Raw genomic sequence first — 15471 nt, forward strand, 5'->3', positions numbered from 1 at the left:
ATTTTGTTCTGTGTATGGTACATACCGTCATCTCCGGATGTTAAAGAGCTGACTGAGGGAGGAATCGGGATTATACTACAAGTGTTCGGGTATGGAAACGTCCTTTGCCGTTACATGCCACTGGTCACGCGTGGACGTCTCTGACTCCCGTCGGAAGGAGGGAGCGAGGGCTAGACCAGCTCAGACTAGGTACTAGAGTTTTTTAAAAAGATGTTGTGGGAAGGTGGGGTGGTAAGAACGAGCGCATAATAACAAGAGAGGCAGAGTGAAGAAGGGGGCAGGTCATTTCAAGAAAATACAAATATCGGCTTGAGGACAAAGTCTTAACTGGGCTGTACAGGTTGTGTATGTCATGTCATTCGAATAACTTCAACCAGGGTAGGTTGTTGTTGAGACTAGAGCTAAAGTTGGAGGTACCCCTACCGCCGTCTGACCAGAAACTCCTTTGGTATATCATTCCAGAAGACATAGCAGAATTCCTTCAGGGAGCAGGAATAAGTATTGGGTAGGTACCACGATAACAAGAACAGAGCAGAGGAGAGAGAGAAAGTTGCGTCTTCTCAATAGTGAATAATGATTATGAATAAGAAATACACCCCCCTCGGGCTCGCTGATAGCCGTGTGTAGAGAGGGATATAGGTATATATGTATAAGGGGTATAAAAAGCCATACACAGGCTATGAAAACATAGGAGAGAAATAGTTTAAAACCCAACGCAATGCAATGCATGGAGCGCTCATCACCGACTTGCACTTAATGTGCATCGATGCAAACCCAGCTTGTAAACTCCACCACAAAGTCTGCGTCGCCAGCTGTAGATAGTACAGTGCTGCACTCTGCACTCTGCACTCCGCACTACTACGCGGCGCCGGCAGACATCATCATCAACCTGTTCAGCCTCTCCTCCGCTCTCTTTTCTCTTCTTCTCTTCCCTTCAGGACTTTCGTCCAACTTTCGTTTCCACATTTCTCTTCTTCTTTGATCTCGCACCACCTGTGCTTGTGCTGTGTAGCAACAGCCATTGCTACTACTACTCCCACCGCCTCCACTGTTACTTCCACTTCCACTTCTACTTCCACTACTGCTCTGCTGCTTCTCTTCCAAGACTGGCTCAAGGTCCGGATTCGAATTCGGGGGATGACGCATCGCCTAGAGCATCAACCCCTCCACCTCGCTCGTGACGATGCCAAAGATCCAGTTGGCCTGCTGCACGCTCTTGCACTGGAAGCACCACTTGGTCACCTTGCCGGCAACCGTTCCTGTGCGGGGCGCTAGACCAACGTTTCCTTCTTCGTCGCGCAGGTTCTCCCAGACGCTGCACATGATGCCCTTTGTTCCCAGCATGCTGAAGGATTTGGATCCCAGCACGGCATCAAGCAAGATGAGCGGCTTGTCTGAAACCTTCTTGGTGGCGTGCGTCACGATGATGCGTTTCTCCAGACCGTGGTAGAGCGATAGCTCCTGACGGACGCCGGGGGGAGGACGGCTGATGTGCAAGATGCAATCGCCCTTGTCGGCCCAGCGGTTGCCCTGCACGTTCAAGTGGCAGCGGATTTCGAGCGGTTGGCCTGGTGTAAACGGCTTGGCAAGACCGGTGCTCCAGCGGCTGGGGGAGTGGCTGCCGCTGCCGGAGACGGAGGCGGAGGCGCTCCGTGGTGGGGTTGAGGAGTCGTTGCCGGGACTCGAGGAGTAGCCGCTAGAGTACAGGCTGCCGCCGCCGCCTGGGGTACCGCTTCCGGCAATCGAGCCGGGACGGGATTGCTTGTCTACAGTGGACTTGCCGATATTGAACGACTTGTTCTCGCCACCGAGCAAGCGACGCAGGAAGCTGGTAGCCGAGACGCTGGTGGTTGCGCTGCTGTGCTGGCTGGGTGCGCGAGTGGATGCGCGATAACTGTTCTTGCGGCCAAAGATGCCCTTCCGACGGCTTGAGGTCTCAGTGCCGTCGGCGCTACCGGCGCCAGAATTGTCGTATACTTGTTGCCCAAAGGAACGGACGCGTGCTTCTTCAGCAAGCTGAATGTACCTAGCATTGTTCAGCCGGCTTCGGTGCACCGCCTCGTAAAGGGCCTTCGCTTCATCCTGGCTCGCGGCGCGGAAGCGGAACATGCCGCTATCGATGCTGCTCAGGCGAGACTCGGGAGATACGCGGCTGCGGACCTCGAGGTCAAGTGCCGTGCTACGGCGGATCATGACCACGGGGGTGAGGATGAGGCAGATGAGAGGGACAATGCCTCCAGCCTCTCTGTTTGCCATGTCAACCTCAGACGTACCAGAGGTCTGCAGAGGGTATGCCTGTTTGTTGCCAGGGGTTTCGTGGAGCATGTGTACCTCCATGCTACCAGGGAAAACCAGGATCTGGGAGGGTTCTGTGTTGATCTCCCTCCAAATGCCCTTTCTGTTGGACCAGTACGAGACTGATGCAACGAACCTCTGCACAGGCTTCTCTCGCGGTGTTTGCTGGCCTGGAAGAGGCGCTCCAACCTGAGAAGCTGAGTCTAATGGCGCTATGGTGTTGTCGGAGACAACGGACTCTTCAACGATCTGGGGCAGGGGCTGCTTGATGCTATAGCCTGGGATTGTATCAGGAACATCATTCTCATCCAGCTCATCACTGGAGGATGACGAAGACTCTGAGTCGCTGAGGGCAGAGTCTTCAGTTTCAGAGTCGGTGTCTGAAGGATGATACTCGTGCTTGAGAGGAGAGGATGTGCGCCTCTTTACCCGAGCAGTAGGAGCAAGTTCAACGGGAGGTTGAACGGGAGCTGCACCCTTAATGTTGAGAGGCTTAGGAATAGGCACAGGCTCGATTCCGTAAGCTGGTGTAAGTGGCTGAGATCTGAAGATATCCACTGATTCGCTGTAGGGAATGTGTTTGCTGGGAGCCGGATAAGAGGTAACTGGAGCGCTGGTTTGCCGCTTGTGATATCGGCTAGGCGTCTTGGATTCATCATCAGACGCGCCAATGACGCTTGGTTCACCAATCGGGACGTCGAGGTCGTCTGCTTTTGCTGAACTGACCTGGATGAGGCTCATGCTCATCCTGGGCTTTGGCCGTGAGAGGGGAGGCATAGGATCGCTACCCAAGATATCCAGCCAGTCCGTGATCTGGGCCTCTTCGGTAGTGGACAGCTTGATCAGCTCGTACCACTCGCTGCCGTTGTGTCTACCGCGGATCATGACAACCATGCTCCGGGGACTGTCGCCTTTCCTTGCCGAGATGTACTGCCTTGGAACGGGCGGGAAAAGAAGCCATGGCTTAGCCTTGTTGCTGATGTCACGGATGAGGATATCACCCATGTCGGAAGGCACGTTGACCCTGTCTCGGTGCATGAGCTCGATCTGGCACTCAAGTCGTTGACCGGTCGAGTGGTCAAGATCCATCTCAAAGGAGTCTTTAGCTGCCACTTGCCTGGTCTGGTCAACCCGAACGTTGTCCAGAGGTCGGAGGGTGCGGAGGTCTCTGATACGGGTTGTGTCGGTGTTGTTGGCGTCCTCATCGGTCATGCGAGCAAACTCCTCACGATGCCGTGTACGGGCCTTCTCCTGGAGGTTGCCGTACAATTTGAGCAAGTCCTCGGTTTCTGGAGTCTTGATCACCATAACAGCCGCCTACACATACACACCGCTCATGTTAGTGACAGTTCACGCCAAGCTAGCGGTGACAATGGTTGTGCAAGTGGAACTTACCCGGAGAAACTTGTACATCCACTTTATTCGGATCAGGGGCCGCTTCAACAAGTACGCGACATCTACCCGCTCACCGTTGTAGCTGAGCACATCGCCAGCCTCGTTGCGAGGTAGCGCATTCAGGAGGGAATCATTCTCGTCAATCCTCCCACTTGGTGGTGCGAGATTGACAATGAGATCCTGGAATCCCAATCGCCATACGTCGAGGTAGTTATTATAGACTGGCGAGACAGCCTCGAGCCATTCAAGGAGCCTGCGAATATCATGCAGAGGAGCACGCTTATGGTAAGTCCACAACTTCTCGAGAGCGACGCCCATATTTACCACAGCCTTGGCCATGCTGTCCGTTTTGCGATCAGCATCGTCCACATCGTCGCCATGGACAAACTCGTTCAAAAGCACGGGGACGACACCGTCGACCAAGGTTTTGAGTTCCCGATGATAAAAGTGTTCATCATCAGCAAACTCCTCTAGCAAATCCTTTACTCTGCCGTCGTTAGCCTTGCTAGGCTTTCTATGAAGGCTGCGCGAGGCCTTGATGCTCCTTGAGCGGTTGGGTGGGATGATTTGGCCATCGTCTGGAAGTGAGAGTACTGAAACCAAATCAGAGTGCTTGGTAAGTCGGCGCTTCAAGCTGCCAGACTTGCGGGATCTCTGGGAGGTTTGTGACTGTTGACTCGCTTCTCTGGTGAGGGGTGTCGGCTGGCCGAACGCCTCCTCGGGAGTCTGTGTCACGGTGGACTGGGAAACAGTGGAGACGCTATCCGTATCCTTCTTGCCATGTGGTTCCTGATCTTCGCGGGAGTCCTCAGATAGTATGGTGGATAAATCATGAGCGCCACTCGTTGGCCGTCTACTTCGCGGGGGACCTCGCGTGCTAGGCTCGGATGAGGAATAGGAATCAGCTGTGGGAGGGCGATCTGGAGATGCTGATCTTCTCTTGTACGAGTCAGGGGAGCACTGCTGCGGTGGGCTTCTCCTGGACTCGAAGTCATCCTCAGTCTCTGGTTCAGACTCAACATCTGTCTCGCAGCTGGGATATACCATAGGGACTATCTTGTGCGCACTGGATTCGCCCTTGAAGGCCTCCTTCAAAACATCCCGGAAGGGCTTCTTAACAGGACCACTACTCCTTCGTGGTAATGTTGGGCTCCTAGGAGTCGAGCGTCTTTTCAGAACGGCCGCCGGATCATGGGTAGTCGTAGGGCTCTTTCTCCTCTTGGGAGTTACGCCGCTATCGTCCGATCGAGTTGAAGCCTTCCGTGGCTCTTCATGGGTTGGTGGAGTGTGAGGTCTCTCTTTCCTGCGCGGCTGCTCTACTGAAGCGCGCTTGGAAATATCAGGAGTCCGTTCCCTATGGGCCGGCAGTTCTCTGTCGACCAACCTCTCTTTCGAATTGCGTGAGTCTCTGTCGACCAGCCTCTCTTTAGAATTGCGCGAGTCTCTATCGACCAACCTCTCCTTGGAGTTGCGCTCAGGGGCCCGTTCCCTATGAGCCGGCAAACCTCTGTCCACCAACTTCTCCTTGGAATTGCGCTCAGCGGTCGAGACTCGTAGGGGTTCGGGGGCCACAACAGGCGGTAGGTTAGGCATACCCTCCACGAAAGGGTCAACCGTGTTGTTCAACCAAGATTCGATCCTAGCGGGCTTGTTCCCCGTAGGAGGAGGCCTCGGCGGTTCCGCCATCTCATGCGCCATCTCCTGCATCTTCTCCATGGCGCCGCTCACAACCTTCCTGAGGACATTCGGTACTAGCTTGAGACTATCGGTCCTCTGAGGTTTCGGCTTAGGTTTCGTACTCTGTCGGACGTGTGCTCCTTCGGGATTTCCCCTCAGCGGGAGATCCAGTTCACTAAAAGCTGAGAAGCCAAATGGAATCTCTGCTAAATCGTCAATGCCAGCGACAGTTGGTGGGTGTCGGTCAGAATCCTCTCCTGATGATTCATGAACTTTAGGAGCAGGCCGTGGTTTGTCAGCGCCCGGCCGCCTGCCATCCGTTGTGGTTTCTGTTTGCGTGGCAGTGGTTGGTGGACTGGGGCTTCTTGGCTTCGGCTTTCTTCGCACACCACCGCGAGACCCTCTCCTTCTTGGTCCCTTTCGCTTGGGAGGCGGAGGGCTTCTTAACCTTCTCTTTGGCGGAGGACTCGGGCTTCTCGAAGCAGATGACGTTTCGCTTTCGGGTTCGACAATAACCTCTATCACATCGTCAGAAGCAGCCGAGTGCTCACTACGCGCTCTTGGCTTGGAAGTCGATGCTTCTTTAGGCAGGGTTGAAGCACGCCTAGGAGGAGGTGAAGCCCTTCTGGGCGGTGTTCTGCTACCAGGCCGATCACTGGGTGTCTGTCCGGACGAAGAGGAGGGACTTGATGTAGAAGTGGACCTGCTGCTGCTGTTGGCAGAGGCAGGACGACCAGGGCGGACTCTGACCCCATCGTCTGGCAGTGAGCGAGCGGGCTTAACTGGGCGGACCCTGATACCATCATCATGGGAGCGCCGTTCCTGCAAAGGACGTACCCTGATTCCATCATCGGGTGTACGCTGTGCCGTCCTTGGCTTTGGGCTTGCCCTCCTACGTTCACCAGACGAGGAGCGCTTCCTCCGAGGCATATCTGGTTCCGACAAAGCCCCACGGTGATGTTCGTCGCTCTCCTCTTCCTCAACCGTGACGGTCTCACCGGTCTTGGCATGTCGATACTTCTTGATCGTTGGGCGCTTGGCGATCGGTGGTGGGGGCGGTGGTAGTTCTACCCTCTGAGCCCAATCTTTAATCTTCTTCTGTACCGATGGATTTTGCGCTGTTCGTTTGAGAAAGTCTTTCGGTATCGGTTGGCCTGCTTCGGGTACTGGTGGCTTCGCAGACCCTTTCCCTTTTTGTTGTTGCTTCTTCATCCAGTGGTCGTCGCTTATGATCCTCTTCTTCGGTAACTCGGGCCTCGGTCGCGCCTCCTTGATGATAACATCGGGCCTGTCGTCGGCTGATTTTCCTGACACCTTTTTCCTCTCCTTGGCAGTGCTATCGCTCCCAGTCGAAGTCTTGGGTTCCGCCGTCACTATTTTCGGGTTCTTCTTCTTGGGTTTCTGCCGCCACTTGATTCTCATTCTGTCCTCCTCATCCACGTCATCGCCGCTCAGGTTAACCGCGAACTCGGTCGGTTCGCTTGGTGCATCCTCTGCTACCGGGATAGGAAGGCCCTCTGCCTTGACGGCCGCTTGCGACGCCTTTTGCCATGCCTTGACGCGATCTCGAACACCACCTGGTTGTTGTAGCTTCCGTACAGCTGCGGCGCGCATCTCTTGGCGTAGCTCCTCGCGAACATTCTGGGCATCCATGGACATGGTTTTTCGGCGCTTCGAGGCTGAGCGCTGGGCGGCTATGCGCTGCGGGGATGGTCGGCCGAGCAAGAAATCCCCCAGAAGACTCGGTTCGGGCTTCCTCAGCTCGGGCTTCTTTTTATGTTGCGAGAGGCCGCTATTGGTAGGTGTCGGCATACTCTTGGGAGTGGTGGCGCCCGGAGCCGGGGCCGACTTGGTCGGTGAGGTTGTCGGCGCGCCATTCTTGGAGTTTGTAGGGGTGATCTTGGGGGTCTTTGGCCGTGGTGATGGAGATTTGTCGGGTTTCGGTTTTGGGGGTGACATTTCTTCTGTCTATCACGGGTGCAGCGTCAGCAGTTTGTTTGCGACAAAAGGGGTAATAATCTTGCGATGCCCATGGATGGTAGCCACGGGGATGTTGTTTGTTGACTTTTGGACATGTGGAGATGGGATGAATTGGCGCTCTAACCTTAGGGAGCCCGCATGCTGGTAGTCCGCATTGGGGGTCCAGATACAACCTTGAACCTTGAAGGGCGCTACCGGTGATTCATGGAGAAGTCGACGAGGCGCGCCGGTCAGGTTCTCTGGATGCGCGTTTCCGCGGTCGCCGTGGTTTCGCGAGAAGCAGCCGAGAAGAGATGAAGGAGAAAATGACTGAGTGTGAATGGGATGACGTCCAGTTTGGGTCGGATCGTAAGAGCCCATAGGGGCCCCACTGGCTAACGGGAACAAAACCACAGTAGGTCTAGCTCCTGGTGTTTGCGTCTTCTGCGGCACCGATCTAGGCGCTTCCAACTCCGCCCAGCCTGCGTGGAAAATACGTGGATGTTCTCCAGAATCCAGGAACGAGCGACGAAAGGCGGTGGAGAGTGGCTGGCGTGTGGTGTTGGTGAATTCCAAGCTCTCTTCAGCCCTGGCTTTGCAGCTGTTTGCTCTAGCTATATCAGCTCAGCTCTGGTTTGATCCCTGAAATAGCTTGGGCTGCAGGTGATATTAGACTCTGGGACTAAAAGACACGCGCAACACGGTATATCCCAAAGAACAGAAACCAAAGTCAAGGTAACCGCAGGACAGACGTACAGAGGGCAAGGGTAAGGGTATGTATGTTCCTGAGGTAAAGAGGCAATCAGCTGTCGACCACGCGGTTCGGTAGTGCGAGCAGGTAGCCGACGGGCAAAGTTGCTGTGGTGCGACAGGAAGGTTCAGTGAACGAATGTTGGTACCTTCAGACAATCATAGGCTGGCTGGCGCGCGTGTTGTGGAAAAAAGGAGCGGGCGGGCGAAGAAGGGGCCTGACCTAGGAGCCGAGCTTCTGTTTTGCTGAGGCCGTTCAGATATCGTAATGGGTAACCAATCCCCCTCGTGGCTGAGTATGAGGTTATCTTTTCCCGTGGCCGCCAATGACAATGATCGAAATGGGTGCAGTGTTGCGGACAACGGACATCGACATGGAATTGAAGTTCATCCGAATCGGAATCCCAAAAGTGAAAAAGAGCAGTAACACCCGGAACCGAAAAGACACAAGCCGTAGTTCCACTTCATACCCTTTGGTCAATCCGCGATGTTGTCAGTTATCGGCCGGTTTCTCCCTCCGACTTCTTGCTTCTGCAGTCATTCCCGCGCCGGTCTGGAAGTTGGAAACTAAGCTGATCTTCTCCTGCGGCCGGGTTGGCGAAGCTGGTATCTAATTATGCACCAGATCGGGAAGGGTGGGCTGCCTTGGTGGGGGCTGGTGCCGTTCATCGTTTTGTTACAGTCGCTTCCACTCAGAGCGAGTGGTACATAAGTTCCCTTGACTTCGCTTCCTGATTCCTAGTTAACCAAGAAACCAACATCAAACGCAAGGGAAGCAGCCGGAGCAGCCATGGAAGTCGAATATCTCACCAACAATCCCTCGAGTCCCTTGTGCAAGCTAATCGAAGTACGTAACCTCAAGATATGCGACACGAGGGCAGAAGCTCAAGTTGAGTTGAGTTGAGGGACGGGAATTGGACGCAAGGACGGACGTGTGCAGTGACCCAAGCTCACCCAATATGAAAGTACTGCACTAACTTTTTCCCCCTTATTTTTCGCTTTCAAAAGTTAGTGAGCATTTTCCTTCCGAAGTGGGCCTTCAACGCCGCGTTGCACTTGCACGCTCAATCGCAAATGGTGGGTCATCCTTGTCACCAGATGTTTACACGGCACGGTAGCGGGGCTGGGCTCTCATGGGGGGTGGGTGTTGTGGTTCTGGCACCTGACATCATCAGCAACTGCAACCACCACGACGGGCGATTCGATTCTAATAAACTCAGCACAACATTCTTCCCTTCGACCTCACTTCTCATAATCTCAGCCAATCTCACCTGAGCATGTTACGTGAGATCATGATAAGGACAACGGAGATAATATAGGTGAGCCGACCCGAGTATAGATAGGGTCGGCGTACCCGAAAAGCAACGTCCTAGGACCACCTGGACATGCAACTCCCGTCGGGCAGACTGCAATCCGCTCGGCACGGCATGTGCAATGTATAGTTTGCTGTGGATCTCACTTTACTGCGACTGCGAGACTGAACTGCGTTAATGTTCGGGCGGATGTAACCTAATTTAGTTTTCCATGAGCGAGCTGTTCATGTACTGTGTATGCAAAGTCAAGTCCTCACTTAACGTCTGTCCAGGCGATGGGTTTTCAATACGTATACAAAGGGTCTCTTGACACGCGGAGGAATATCGCCAAGTTGTGTACATGATTGTGAGTAAATTGAACAGATAGCCGCGCGAGGTGTGGACCTCAGATATGTATCTAAAAACGTATGTCCTCCACCCCATCCCTTCATTCCCTTAGTAAGTAGACAACAGATTAGACCCTTGCCAGTTACACCCATAATAACCAGCCAATATATTAAGACTTCAAGGCGACAAACGTCCCATCTCTTCCCTGTTATTCCACATACTGTTGTGATACCTAGGTAATAATGCAGTGTACTCCATACATGAAATGACGCCCGATGATTGATCCCTAGATGCAAAAAGATCCAACAAGAAAGAATGTACAGAAGGGTATAAGGAAAACAAGATATACTGATCCACCAACGCCGTAGCCCCAACCAAAAGAAAATCATGATGAGGAAATGCAAATGTACCTCCCTCCGAATGCAAATGACGATACCTAATTCCTCCCATCTTAACCTTAGACCATGCGCGAACGAAAAAAAATTAAAAAATGGAGGTGATGAGATGAGGTCCTCCAACGAAACACATAAGCTGAAATGAATCACTGCTCGAAGGGCAGCGCAAACCGAACCCTCTTCTTTCCCTTTGACGAAGCCGTCGACGGTGACTCAATGTTCCTAGCACCAGCATACTTGTGCTCCGCGTGGTGACTGTCACCCATCTCGCTGTCGTGAAGCTCCTCATCCGTCTCCTCCTCGATAGCCCAAACATCCGGGCTGGGCTCCCGCCAAGAGTGCGGTGACCGACGGAATGGTCTGGTCATGCCGGTTCGCGGACTAGGTCGGGTCACTGGTCGACCGCGGTTGGCGAAGTGGCTGTAAGACGGAGAGGGAGGTGTCAGGGGCAGGTCGTAGTCGGTCGTCGAGTGACTGTCCCTGTAGTTGTCCAGTCTGCTGCTGGGGCGGCTGTTGCTGCTGCTAATGTTTGGACGGGACCTCATCTTGGGCTTCTTGGTCAGGTCCTTCAGGCGGAGAACAGGCAAATTGAATGCGGCGGCCGCGAGATGCATATAGTCTTCCTTGTCATCAGGGGTCGGGTACCCGTCAAAGTCGAGCTCGGGAGTCGACGACGACCTGGGTGGTGTTGGTGGCCGAGGGGGCGGGAGGCTGAGGCCACCGAGGCTGGATGGGCTGACGCTTCTCACGATGGGCGCCGGGTGTTTGGTGTCCTCAATACCAGCGTCGAAATCCATGTCGAAATCCATGTCGTCGTCGTCAAGCGCATCGGCGGCAGGTGTGGGCGTGAGGAAGTATGTGAGAGGGTCTTGGTCGATGTGGGATAGGTCAACATCGTGGAAGTCGCCATGGTCGATTCTGATTTGAGTAGGTGGCCAGGAGTCACGAAGAGCTCCATGGCTAAAGGGTTGAGAGGAAGGCATTGTGCTGGCCTTCGGTGAAGAGAATGATCCTTCGGGGTGGGGAGTAAAGGCGAGACTGCTGTGATATATGAACCGTTGCACCACACCGAAATGAGATATGCTACCGAAAGATACGCGGTGACAAAAGAGGAAACCCGGGGCTGGCTTGGCCGGCTCAAGATAACGAATCTGTCAGAAAACGAGTGCCAAACACTACCAGAAATGAGCGTTCTCCTGCTGTTGTAGAACCTGACAAGAGATGACTGTGTAGACTGACGAGCTGAACACGAACGAGCATGCCTTTGGCTATATACCAACCCGGTGAGGACCACACCCTCTCACCGGAAATGGCTGGCATGTCTCGCATGCCGCTCTCACAATATCAGACACAGTCATCGATGTAGTGCCAACCAGGATGAGGCGTCGCCTTGTGAGGTGAACATGGTGTGTCACTACCCAGCGATATGTCTCATTTGGCGGGGCGAATACAAGGCGACCGCCCTCCTCCTTTAGCGCTGCAGCCAATCAGGCCCCGACCTCTGATCGCCTATCCCCGACAGGACTCCAGAAGCTCCCGTAAAGCGTGCCATTCCTGGCATCACGGGGCGGGTTGAGGAGGGGCAGGAGGGGGTTGTGGGATCGCTTGGTTAGCTTGGAACGAAATGGATAGAAGGAAAAAGCCCATGGCTCGATATCGAAAAGCAGGAAAAGGATTGTGATGGAAAGCGGGAAACGCGGCTCCCGCGACTTTTCGGCATCACGCGCAGCAAAAGACCGGGTTGCTGAGCTCAGACAGTCAACCAAAGATGAGGAAATCAAGGAGGAAGCACTCATAGCACCCACTCGGGCAGCCAGATGACTGCGCAATTCGCAAGCATGATGGCTGTGAATCCGTAAAGGCTGGTGAATAAGCCGGATTTTTGGAAGGTTTTGCTCGGTGTTGATTCAGAGCCATGGACAGAGACATGGCACGGAGCCGCATCGCCGAGTCACTAGCCACAGGACGGCCTGCCGAATCACGGCTACCCGGCTACGGAGCAGCAGGTATGTAGAGGTAGGGTTGAGCTCTTGGGAGCTTGGGAATCCACAAGGTCACGCCAGCAGATGCGCCGATGCCCTGGTTGTTGGCGATGGTGGTCGTACGACGAGACTCCACGATATCTGTCTTGTTGTTCATGCCTCGAGAGAAGAGTTTTCAAGTCTGATCTGAGGTACCTGCATGATGTGCAGTTGTGGTGTGTTGATCATGACCGGAAGGAAACCAAGGCCAAACCCTCTGGAATGATCTCGGATGGAAATCGAGCGATAAACGAGAAATCGAGGAACAAGGTGCGCCGATAGGTCATGCTTCGTCATGAAGCAGGAACACGATCTCGCACGAGGAGAAAAGAGGGTGCAACTATTTATCGAACCTGTACTGCTGATTGCTGCAACCCGGCACCGCTAGCAGCCCAACCGGGCCGTGACATGAAGACGGAAATCATTGGTGAGGTTGACGATCGAAAGTCCGGGCATCATGTTGCAGTCATCAGTCACCACACATGGCACGTGCTGAGTTGTGGATGCACTCATAGTTGTGCAAGATATGTGCTTTGCTTGTGTATGTAGTCCGATAAGCATCGATAAGAGATTCCGAGGGCTTGCGGCAGGCATGGTGTTGCAGGCATGACGCGACTGCCACTTCAACCTCAAACCTCACCTCCAACTTCCCTGAACTTTGAAACAAACACATTAAAACCCACAGAGTTCTCCCTCAAATTCATGCGTTGGGAAACAACCCAGTCAGTAAGACTCGGTCCGAATAGCATCTTTACTACTTCCTTCCAAGTGATTCCGATATTCAAATCTCCCTGATCCCCGTTGCGATCTCCCGTCGAGCCCTAAAACGCATCCACTGTCGCTAGCTTCGATCGCCAGCAAGGATTTGGTTTGGGCTTTCAACTGCAGCATGACGCTCCCAGAATCGCCAGCCCCAAGGTCTGCTCGAATCCACATTCGATTTGTTTCGTTCAACATCCGCTACGCTACCAAAGACCCTGTTCCCGGAGAGCAACCATGGACTACGCGTCGGCCAAGGCTTTGTGCTCAACTGAACTTCCTTACCTCTGGCCATGACTCAACGTTCCTCTGCCTCCAAGAAGTCCTCTTCTTACAGCTTATGGATATCCAGGATTCTCTCGGTCCGTCGTGGGGTCATATTGGCCGGGGTCGAAAAGACGGCAAACTCGCTGGCGAGTTCTCGCCCATCTTTTTCCGAGTGGATCAATGGGACTGTGAAGACTGGAAAACATATTGGCTTTCCGAGACTCCAGAAAAGCCGTCATTCGGTTGGGACGCTGTCCTAGAGAGGATCGTGACCGTCGGGTCATTCCGGCACAAGACGACAGGCAAAGGAGTCATTGTCATGAGTACCCATTTTGACCACCGAGGGCAGGTTGCAAGGGAAGAAAGCTCCAAGCTCATTCTCAAACTCGCCTCCGAATGGAGACAAACGAACCGAGACTCTGATCCTCCGCTGGTTCTGGGCGGCGACCTCAACAGCACCCCAACAGACCTGGCATACAAGACGTTGACCTCATCAGACTCAGGACTACAAGACGCATCTGCAGTCTTCCCGGATGAACTCAAATATGGCAACCGCAAGATCACATACACGTCTTTTGGCGAGCCAGACGAGAAGGCAAAGACAATCGACTTTCTCTTTGTCCAGAGACCACCAACGTTCAAACTGATGTTGTTTGGAATTCTCTCAAACAAGTTTGATGATGGTGTCTTCCTGTCCGACCACCGGCCCGTCTTTTTGGACGTGGAGGCTTGACCCAGAAATTATTTTTTTCTGTTGCTTCTTTATATCCTTTTTATGTGCGTTTCTCGTCCAATGTTTTCGTTATTTCGCATCGGTTTCATTTTGTGTTAGGTTCCTCCCGCGTAGGTGGATGCCAGTACCCTTCAGACAGCTGACTGGCCAGTGGCTGGGCGTCGATGCTTTGGTGAGCCGGCTACCTTTCTATACACATTCCCCGGTTCTGTTACAGATCATACAGCTAATCATTGTGAACAGCACGGGTTTTCATGCTATACCCGATTTGTCTTTCTTTAGGCTTGGCAGATGAGGTGAAAATGAAGGACACGCAAGCTATCACTCGGTCAGAGCAAGGAGTGTCTTGAGACTGCTCGGACGAAACACTACGGCCAGGCCATTCGTCAGCCCATGCTTTCCTCTTTGCAAATCAAGCACTGAGCCGTTGGCAGCAAACTGTCCATTGTTTGGGCCGAAGCTCCGCGTTGCGGATTCCTCCATACAAGCAACAAAGAGAGACACAATGCTCTTCCGTCAGGTTTCTGTCGGTAAGGCCCGATACCGTGATCGTCAGGTGCTCCCGGAAGGCTGAAGGCGTTACAACTCGACTGGGCGTGGACGACTGGTATTCTCTTTGGTTCACAGCTTGCCGTCTGATCGTCCTCCATGTTGGATGTTTCAGCCACGTTTGGGCTCAAAGACGGTTTCCAGAAGATCTTGAGACTCGAGTGATCTGCGCCGGGTTTGAAGATACCAGATTGGCAGGAATCAAGGCGTTGCTATCTCATCCAGGGTGATGTCACTGGAACACCCTGTCTCCTGGTACGTCAATAATTATGTGCATCATCGGCCGCATCGTTCTTGCAGAGATTCGCATAGTCTGCACCAGAAATTCGGCTGCACCCTTGCACTTGCGTCAATGCCTTGTATGCGGAGCAGAGAGGGGAGAGCGTCTTGAGAATTTGTCCAATTCGTTACATGTGGATGGCCGCCCACGATGGCTTGGCTTGTGGCACAAAGATTTTGAGTCACTTGTTCTTCAGTTGCAAAAAACAGAGGCTTCAGTTTTTTTTCCTTCTTGTGTTATGCCGCTTTCATGGCGATACAGCATGAGATGTAGCTACTCTCCCGCGCAAATGCGACAATGCGCGAAGCTGGCACATGTATTACACCCTACCAATCAACCCACCCTCTCCGCGCCGCATGTTTATTTAGTCTGGCAACACTGAAGCATTGGAGCCGTATTTTATGGGCGGGTGACTTGAAGTTTGAGGGGTTGATAGTCTTTATGCATTTGGTGTGGCCTGCTAAAACCGACTCTTAGCGTCACTCGCGCGCACACTCGAGATTTAGAGGCAAACAGGTACCTCGATAAAGATTATCTGAAGGTGAAAGATTTAGCACATAGCATTGTGCTGCATAACGAAGCGTTGCTCGTGGGAAAGATCTCCGAGTTGTTGTTCCCGAGTTTGCCTTGAGACAATTCTGACAATCGATGCTTTTATATCAGGGTTCCTCAATGGCGCCATGTCTCACTTGACCCGATAACGGAGAATGTTAAAGGTTCAATGCATAGATGCTCAGAGTCACTACCATGA

General features: G+C 53.3%; 3 protein-coding genes across 3 annotated transcripts; 1 reads left to right on the forward strand and 2 right to left on the reverse strand.

Moving 5' to 3' along the window:
* Positions 1-347: 347 nt before the first annotated feature.
* SMAC4_02548 (uncharacterized protein) lies at positions 348-8731 on the reverse strand. Its single transcript, XM_066089796.1, has 2 exons — positions 3691-8731; positions 348-3612 (listed from the first exon to the last, which is right to left on the reverse strand). Exons 1-2 carry the CDS (start codon positions 7324-7326, stop codon positions 1150-1152), a joined length of 6099 nt encoding a protein of 2032 aa, XP_065946195.1. The 5' UTR covers positions 7327-8731; the 3' UTR covers positions 348-1149.
* Positions 8732-9736: 1005 nt separating this feature from the next.
* SMAC4_02547 (uncharacterized protein) lies at positions 9737-11334 on the reverse strand. Its single transcript, XM_003352065.2, has one exon. The coding sequence runs from the start codon at positions 11092-11094 to the stop codon at positions 10258-10260; it is 837 nt and encodes a 278-aa protein (XP_003352113.2). The 5' UTR covers positions 11095-11334; the 3' UTR covers positions 9737-10257.
* A 1428-nt stretch (positions 11335-12762) lies between these two features.
* Positions 12763-13891, forward strand: SMAC4_02546 (uncharacterized protein; the record flags this gene model as incomplete). The annotated part of the gene is made up of 1 exon (XM_003352064.2): positions 12763-13891. Exon 1 carries the CDS (start codon positions 13022-13024, stop codon positions 13889-13891), a length of 870 nt encoding a protein of 289 aa, XP_003352112.1. The 5' UTR covers positions 12763-13021.
* Between the last annotated feature and the right edge of the window lie 1580 nt (positions 13892-15471).

Source organism: Sordaria macrospora, chromosome 2 (assembly GCF_033870435.1).
Source record: "Sordaria macrospora chromosome 2, complete sequence".
NCBI classification, from domain to species: domain Eukaryota; kingdom Fungi; phylum Ascomycota; class Sordariomycetes; order Sordariales; family Sordariaceae; genus Sordaria; species Sordaria macrospora.